The following is a 9,101-nucleotide window of genomic DNA, read 5'->3' as shown; positions in this document are numbered from 1 at the left end:
CGGGTATTTAGGACCCGAAATAGACCCGAAGTACCCGAACTGAATCCGAAAACTCTAAAAATATCCGAAGAACCGCAAAAATACCCAAAAAGTTTTCCAAAATCAGACCCGAAAACCCAAAACATACCCGGATTTTACATGAATACCCAAATTATATTTTTTAAAAATCTAAAATTTCACCAAAAACCTACAATTATACCCGAAAATCCAAACTCGAAACTTTAAAAAAAAAAATGAAATACCAAAAATATACCCAACCACCCAAATATACCTAGTATATACAATTATTTGCGGATATTTCGGGTACCCGAACAGGTCTCGGGTAGGACCCGGACCCGAACCGAGACCCGCGGGTCCAAAAAAAAAAACCCAATAGGTACTTAGAATGGATCCGGACCCGGACCCTAACCTGTATTTTCGGGTCGGTTCCGGTTCGGGTCTTCGAGTCCGGATAAAATGCTCAGGCCTAGAATAGCCCAAGACACCTACATGTCTGTCTCTATCACCACGCCAAAATATACTTATCCCAGTTACCAAACAAGCCTACAACTTCATCTTCTTCAGACCCCAAACCCTTCTAAAATCCTATCACTCAATTCACACATTTTCAACCATGTCGATTTCCAAAGCTGCCCTTCTGCAAACAATCGCTCTAGCCTACCGCCCTCGCATCCCTCCGCTGTTTTCCGCCGTCCGCCAAATGTCTTCCGCGGCGCAGGAAGAAGCCGCCGCCGAAAGTCGCCGTCGTAAGCGTCGTATTCGCATGGAGCCACCTCTCAACAGATCCAATCAACCTCAAATCTCTAGACCTATCCAGAACCCAAACATCCCGAAACTACCAGAATCAGTATCGGCTCTCACCGGAAAACGCCTCGATCTCCACAACCATGTCCTAAAACTAATCCGAGAGAACGATCTCGAAGAAGCCGCTCTCTACACTCGTCACTCCGTTTATTCTAACTGCCGCCCGACGATTTTCACCGTCAACGCCGTTTTGACGGCGCAGCTCCGTCAGTCAAAGTACGGGGCGCTTCTGCATTTACACGGTTTCATCAACCAAGCTGGCATCGCCGCCAATATCATCACCTACAACTTGATCTTCCAGGCTTATCTTGACGTTAGAAAGCCTGACGTTGCTCTGGAACATTACAAGCTGTTTATAGATAACGCGCCATTGAATCCTTCCATTGCTACTTTTAGGATTCTTGTTAAGGGTTTAATTGATAATGAGAGTCTTGAGAAAGCCGTGGAGATTAAGGAAGATATGAGTGTTAGAGGTTTTGGTCCTGACCCTGTTGTTTATAGCTATCTAATGATAGGTTGTGTGAGGAAGTCTAATGCTGATGGTGTCTTTAAGCTTTATGAGGAGTTGAAGGAGAAGCTTGGTGGGTTTGTTGAGGATGGTGTGGTTTATGGGCTGTTGATGAAAGGCTATTTCATGAAAGGGATGGACAAGGAAGCTATGGATTGTTGTGAGGAAGCTATTGGAGATAACTCAAAGAATAGGATGAGCGCTATAAAGAATAGGATGAGCGCTATGGCTTATAACTACGTGCTTGAGGCTTTGAGTGAGAACCGGAAGTTTGACGAGGCTTTGAAGTTGTTTGATGAGATGAAAAGGGAACATGATTCACCGAGGCGTTTGGCTTTGAATTTGGGGAGTTTTAATGTGATGGTTAATGGGTATTGTGGTGAAGGAAAGTTTGAGGAAGCATTGGAGGTTTTCAGGCAAATGGGTGAGTTTAGCTGTAGTCCTGATACTTTATCATTCAACAATCTGATGAATCAGCTGTGTAAGAACGGATTGTTGGCAGAGGCTGAGAAGCTTTACAATGAAATGGACGAGAAGAAGGTGAAGCCTGATGAGTACACTTATGGTTTGTTGATGGATACTTGTTTCAAGGAAGGTAAGATAGAGGAAGGAGCTGCGTATTACAAAACGATGGTTGAGTCGAGTCTGAGAACAAACTTGGCGGTGTATAACCGGTTGCAAGATCAGCTGGTTAAAGCCGGGAAACTCGACGATGCGAAATCCTTCTTTGATATGATGGTGAGCAAGCTCAAGATGGACGACGAGGCTTACAAATTCATGATGAAGGCGTTAAGTGAAGCTGGGAGACTGGACGAGATGCTTAAGGTTGTGGACGAGATGCTGGGTGATGAAACTGTTAGAGTGAGTGAAGAAATACAAGAGTTTGTGAAAGAAGAGCTGAGGAAAGGAGGAAGAGAGGATGATTTGCAGAAACTTATGGATGAGAAAGAGAGATTGAAAGAGGAGGCAAAGGCGAAAGAGTTAGAAGCAGCAGAAGCCAAGAAAAGGAGTACAAATGTTAGTATAGCTTCATTAATGAGTCCAAAACTAGAAGAAGAAAAGAAAGAGAGGTAAAAGATGCTTTGGGATAATAATGGTGTTGTTGAAGAAGTCAATGTAGGAGCCCAAGGAGAAGAAGGCGTGAATAAGCTATGATCCACCTTTTTTTATTATGCCAGGATTTTTGCAAAGTCATTTTTTCAACCTTGCTTCTGGTTTCATAAAAATATTATTATTAACATGGTTTCAAAATAGATCTACTTGATGCTATCTATATGACTGCATAGTATTCTTTGATACAGGCTTGTGCATGTAATATGCAAGTTGTGACAATGAAGTTTAGGACAAAAGGAGTTCCAAACAAGACAAAAGCCATATAATAAACAAGACAGAGGAAACATAAGACTCCAAAGCCTTGAAGAGGTTATATAATAAAAGTATCCATCATTATATGTACATGTTGAAGTTAAACCGAAACATATGACTAGAGACATACAGAACCGAAGTTAAGAAATCTAAACCAAACTAGTCTATGGAAGCAACTTAACAAAAAAAAACTAAGACTAGAAACATGTTCTTAAAGTCAAAATAAGATGTCTGTCCTCAAGAAGTGCATGTTACTCAGAGCTCCATGGTTCTTTTGCTTGCTCTCTTTTCATCATTGGCTGGAGCACCACAACACACAAATACAGAGAGATGTTAGCCCATATTAAAACCAAAGAAACAAATAAATGAATAATCATAGACGATTCCATGATATGCTGCAATCATATATGTATGGAGTCTGGTCAGCAAGTAGATAAACACTACCTCATACTAGTGGATGCGCTCTGAGCCAAGAATCGAACAAACTCGTCTTTCTTCTTGCCAAAGTTGTAAACCGCATGATCACGGAGCACTTGCGTTCGCTTTATGTCCTCCAGCGTTTTCTCCTTCTTCTGTTTCAGCTCTTTCATTTGCCTCTCCGCCTCACTATGATTATCCATCGCCCGTGAAGCACTTGGCTTTGCAAACCTCACCTTCACCTCATCACTGCAATTTTGGCATTTGTCACAGAGGGAAGAACCAAAAGAGGGAAAAAGGTTGTCAGAATCTTCATACCTGCTTCCAAGTGTTAAGATCCCGCCTGTTCTAACGATTCCTCCATCCAAAGACACTGCACCTTCACTTATGCATGGGAGGGCACTAATCATATCACCCCTTTTTTTGTACACCTGAAGACGGGAGAACAGGCTGTAGAACAAAGTCTCACGAAGACCGTGTCCATATGCTGTGACACAGAGTAGGTAAGCAGGATCGATCTGTATCATGTTCACAGCAAAACCGAGAAAACCTGGAGGATACTCGCCGTTTGGTAGTTTTGGTTTCAGGAGATTAAGCCTTCTTTGTGGATCACCAGCTATGTACTGGCCCACATACGGTCTAAATGTCAGCAGAACAAAGTGTCATTAGAAAAAGATTTTCATAATGAAAGTATCTAAACACAATTGGTTAATACAGAGTACCTCAGATTTTCGAGAGAGATGGCATCGAAATGGCCTTCAATGGTTCTGCCAATCGAAGAGGCAAGCCCGTGAAGTCCAGCATTTCTATCAACGTTGCCTTGGCTATCATAACTCTCTAGGCCCTTAACACTGTCGTAGTCCTTGCATACAAGTGCCAACATCGAACGAGTCCCTAAATAAACCGACAAAACCCTGCAATTTATGAAGAAGTACCACGAGAGGGAGCTAGTCAGTTTCAGACTACAGAAGCCATCACAAGAAAGGTTTGTAACAGAAAATAGAACTAACTGGCTCAGGTTTTCATCATGGACTTTCCCGAGTTTGGCTACAACTCCAACAACACCTTTCGTCAACGTCATCTGAGAAGAATGACGAGACTGAACATGAGCTAAAACTCCAGCAGCTGAGTTTGCTTGGCGAAGGATCTGCTCATTGATGTCTTCACCCTGAAGATTGGCATCACAGTTCTCGCTTCTAGGAGGGCCTGAAGGATTGAGTTTGTTCATATGAACTGCCAAACAAAAGCCGACATTAAACACCTCTCATTTCTCAGACAGAATGTGGGTACAAGCAGGACTCGAACCTTGCAAGTCGAGGATAGATTCATCCAGTTTGGTTTTCTGAGCCTTGAGAAACTTCAAGTTATCTTCGTGCAGTTTGAGTTTGATACCCATGGCTTCAAGATCAGACTGGATCCTATTGGAAGTGAACAAAGCAAACTCTGCCTGAGATATCCCTCCTCCGTTCTGGGTTGTTTCTTTTGGATCCACCATTAATGGATCTTGAACGGCCGCATGAAACGAAATCTACAAAAATTGGATTAAAAAAATCATTTCTTTCATAAACCCTAATCCTCAATTTCGAAAAAGCCGAAACCTTTAAGACCTTTCATCCAATTTAACCACAGATACTGAACAAAAAAGGCAATTGCATTAAGCCAAGAACATAACTCGGCCAATGTAGTCGCATGCAATTGAAAGATACAAAAATAAGAAAGTAAAGATGAGTCTTTTCTCCAGGTTTACAGAGAGATTGATCGCGTAAAGAAGAGATCAAAAGCTAGATTCTTGTTGATTCCGACTAATCTGGTTTAGTTTGCGATGTTCTAAGTAACAAAAGTGAAAGTTCTTGACCAGACCTGTTGACCTGTTGGATACATTGCTCCTCCTCCTCAGCTTCAATGTTACTACCGGAGAATCTTTTTTATTCGATCTCTGCGCTTCGGCTTCTTCTTTGGTCTCACTGGTGAGGAATTTTATTTTGCAGCGTCTCCTCTGGAAATGAAAGCCATTTATTTACTCCTTTGGGCCGAAACACGTAAGCAAGTATTTTTCATTTTATTCTTTAATTATTTTCTTGGTGTACATTATAATCAGAAGAGAGCTAAGCTAGCCTTCGGTCCACGAAAGGCCCAATAACTAAGGGACCAAAAACTATATTTTTGTTCCCTCCCTTGGCTCCTAGGTTACACGAAAGCTCCTTCAGACATTTGATTCCTGCTGTAGAACCAAAATTATAATCAAATTCTTGTAAGAATTTACATAATGTTACTTCCAAAAAGCTTATAAAATATTCTATGTAAAAACACGTTGGAAGTTTACGATTTTATTTTGAAATCACACTTTCGTTTAATAAAACATAATGTCATAAATAAATAAAAAAATCATGTTTTTTTGTTTTTATATAAAATCTCAAAATTTAATAATAATGAAATAGAGAGAATAGAAATATAAATATTAAAACTAAAATTATCTTTATGCATTGATGCTTTTATCAGAGATATAACATATATATTCAAATCTATTATGTCAATTATTTATGAAATATTAAAAATAATTAATATAATAATTTGTTATAAACTTAATTTATGTGTATTTTACAGTTTTTTTTTTGATGAAATTTCAAATTTATTGATCTATTGGTAAGCATTTACAAAGAATAATCTATCTAAAAAAATATGTAGAGTAAGAAACCTAAAGATGTTTAAGAGAAGGAAAAAAAACTAAGGACCTACTGTAAACCATCTTTGTGTGAGCCCTGCATACTTGTGTGACAGTCCATATTTAAGAGAGGTAATTCGATTTCGCACTGTCTTATCAATGAGGCGAGTGATCTGAGCTGCAGTTGACCACGGCTTCTGATGCCTTCTCCCATTGATCTCCTTCCAAACATTATAGATTGTCATCTAGAATACCATTTGAACCAATATCCAGTCCAGAGGGGAGAAACGAGCATGCTGTATAGCTAGCAATGTATCAGATCAATCAGGACTCATTCTTTGACTAAGCAAACGACCAGCAATGTTATCCCATACAGTGTAGCTAAATGGGCAAGAAAAGAAAAGATGGTCCCTAGTTTCATCTATTTCCCCACAAAGTGCAATGTTGCTGCATACCCCAGCTACGCATCATGTCATCAGTAGAGAGCCTATTTTTTATCGCCAGCATTTAATATGAAAGCATTTAAAATTATTATAAAGAATAAATGCTTTATTTAAATTTGAATCATATAATTTTTAGTCATGAATTTTATTTAAAAAAATATTATATTTAAATATATAATATATATATATGGATATACGCTTCCAACACGTATCCATTCCCTAATTTTTTTAAAAAAATTCGCTTATGCGCTTCTATACAGTTTCGCTTCCGCGTACCCGCTTCTGATTCCATGTAACATAGATTGGATCCCGACTATAGTCTAGAATAGCATTGTATCCCTTATATACTGATTAAAATTATTCTAACATTTGATTTATGGTGATGTCGTTAATAGGGATGAGCAAAAAAAACAAACAAAAAAAATTCGAACTCTCCAATCCAATTAAAGGTAAATCCAAATCAAAGTGAACCTTACATAATATCCACATTATACCACACAGAAACTCAATTCTGAATAAATATTCTAGTAAGTATTTATAACATCAAAATATATTCCAATATTTACTTTAATGTATATTTTTGATAGTTAGTTAAATATTGAGATTTTAATGTTCTGACAATTGCATTTAAAATTTTATTATACTTAAGTTTTCTTCAAAAGTTTTCAACTATTTTAGTTTTAATTTTAAATGATGTTTCCGATGTTTATAGAACTTTTAATTGTTAGTTTTAGATTTTTTACATTTGTTAGTGAAAACTGTTTAAATTTTTCAATTTTTTGAATTTAAATCTGTATTTTCCAGTCACAAATAAATCTTTGGATAACTGAAACTCGAATTAGAACCGAAACTGAAACTCGAATTATAACCAAACCCAAAGTTAAAATTAATTCAATCAGGTAATGTGTCATTATATCCTAAGCAAACCCGAGTAAATCCGAACCGACAACGAACCAAACTTTTATAATTTCTGAATTGGATTAAATTTGTGCTCCCGAAAAACCCAAATCTGAATTGATCATGAACCAAAACTGATTGGACACTCCAACGCCAATGCATATGTGTTAACACCAAAATAATTTTTAGAGTCATTAGAGAAATAAGTTTAAATTATTAGAATAATTATAATATGTTTCATTCATTATTTGGTTTATCTAAACATATAATATATATTTCATTAAACTAATCATAAATTAATTAGTAATGTACAAAAAATCTTCTTCATTTTTTCTTAAATAAAAACTACAAAACTGATGAAAGTAAATGACGAAATTGCTTTATATGTTTTAAAATATATATAAAAATTGAAGATATTGAGTAATTTTGATAACAATTTGTGACCATCTTTCATATTTATTCAATTTTATATTATTAAAATCAGTTATTCAATCATATAAACCATATAATAAAATTAGATTTTTCATATATGTTACATTTTGATTTTTTTTAAATGGAAATAAATTATTAAAACTATTAAATATCCCACATTAAATTTATTATGATCAATATTTTAATATTTTATTGTAAAAATATATAAATGATCATAAGACCATGACTACATCATTTAATAGATATACATATTAATATATATATATATATATAATATCATTTATACCATATAAAATTTTATAAATATTTTAATTTCATAATACTTAAATTTATAAAATTAAATATTTATGCAATTTAAATCGATCAAATCATTAAAATATATCTCTTATCACTACTTTAAAATATTTTTAAAAATATTATGTATTAAATATTTTAAAAATATCTCACTCTGCATAGGTCGGAGATTAAAGGCTCGAACCATGTATAAGGTGATTCCTCTTTTTGAAGGGTATATTGATCAGTATGTAGAATCATAGCCACTAAATCTGGACCTAAAAACTAGTTTAGTAAGTTTATATAATCAATGTTCACAATGATCAAACTATAATTATACTATATAATTCTATGCAGCGAACGTTTTTTCAAACACTGATTACGATAAATTCATTGTAGCTAAGGATTATTAAGGTAGGTTTTCATGTACTATTTTTTTAAAAAAAATTACATGCATGGAAAGACATCTTCCGTAGGGCTTTTTGCAGAATTGACCTATAACTTAAAGTCAAATACAAAACTATCCTCTTTTTTTTTTTGAAAATTGGCTTTGCCCTATTCACCCCACAAGTTCATATAATTTACGAAAATGCCATCAAATTTTTTTTCTTTTTTTTTCGAAAATGACATTTTTACTCTCTCACCCTCATCATCTTCAAGTAATTACAAGATTGTCATTGTCATCAATACCACAACCACCATGAACAACCAATTTGAAGCTCTTAATGCTCCCAAAATCGATTTACCCTTCTTCTTTTTCCATTCTTGTGAACTTAACACAACATATCTCTCACTCTCTCTCCACAATGAGCTAAAAAAACCAAGATTTTGATTCTAAATTTTTTATGGTTCATAGAGTCATAGAAGCTAACGATTCTGGGTGGGTTACTTTCGTTTGTGATTCTGTGTGCTTGGAGAAGCCTTATGTATGCTAAGGAACTTATCTCACCAATTTAAGGTATGACATCGAGTTTTTTTCCAGATCTGTTCGTCAGACGACATACTTGGGAAGTCGTCTGGCTGTAGACAACTTACCTGGAAGTCGTCTGGTCAACGCAGAGGTTATTTTTGCAATTGACTTTGAAATCTGTAACCTGAGACGACTGAAAGTTAAGTCGTCTGTTTTTGTTTGGTTTCAAAAAAATTTCCAAAGAACCTAGACGACTTACATTTCAGTCATCATAGATTAGTTTTGCATTTGACTGGATAATTACAGAAGTTTGACTTCCCCAGACGACTTACATTTCAGTCGTCTGGCAAAAATTAAAATAATAATATTTTTTTAAAAGTAGACGACTTA

At 35.8% G+C, this 9,101-nt stretch overlaps 2 protein-coding genes across 2 annotated transcripts; one reads left to right on the top strand and one right to left on the bottom strand.

Moving 5' to 3' along the window:
* Nucleotides 1-536: 536 nt before the first annotated feature.
* LOC106335721 (pentatricopeptide repeat-containing protein At3g49240-like) lies at nt 537-2,563 on the top strand. The gene has a single exon (XM_013774317.1). It carries the CDS (start codon nt 614-616, stop codon nt 2,384-2,386), a length of 1,773 nt encoding a protein of 590 aa, XP_013629771.1. The 5' UTR covers nt 537-613; the 3' UTR covers nt 2,387-2,563.
* A 160-nt stretch (nt 2,564-2,723) lies between these two features.
* Nucleotides 2,724-5,088, bottom strand: LOC106335722 (protein DEFECTIVE IN MERISTEM SILENCING 3-like). Its single transcript, XM_013774318.1, has 7 exons — nt 4,955-5,088; nt 4,400-4,622; nt 4,105-4,327; nt 3,817-4,008; nt 3,413-3,733; nt 3,122-3,343; nt 2,724-2,976 (listed from the first exon to the last, which is right to left on the bottom strand). The coding sequence occupies exons 1-7, from the start codon at nt 4,973-4,975 to the stop codon at nt 2,970-2,972; spliced, it is 1,209 nt and encodes a 402-aa protein (XP_013629772.1). The 5' UTR covers nt 4,976-5,088; the 3' UTR covers nt 2,724-2,969.
* Nucleotides 5,089-9,101: the final 4,013 nt, after the last annotated feature.

Source organism: Brassica oleracea, chromosome C3 (assembly GCF_000695525.1).
Source record: "Brassica oleracea var. oleracea cultivar TO1000 chromosome C3, BOL, whole genome shotgun sequence".
Classification (NCBI taxonomy): Eukaryota; Viridiplantae; Streptophyta; class Magnoliopsida; order Brassicales; family Brassicaceae; genus Brassica; species Brassica oleracea.
The sequence above is the reverse complement of the archived record's forward strand: the minus strand, read 5'-3'. Positions and strand labels throughout refer to the sequence as shown.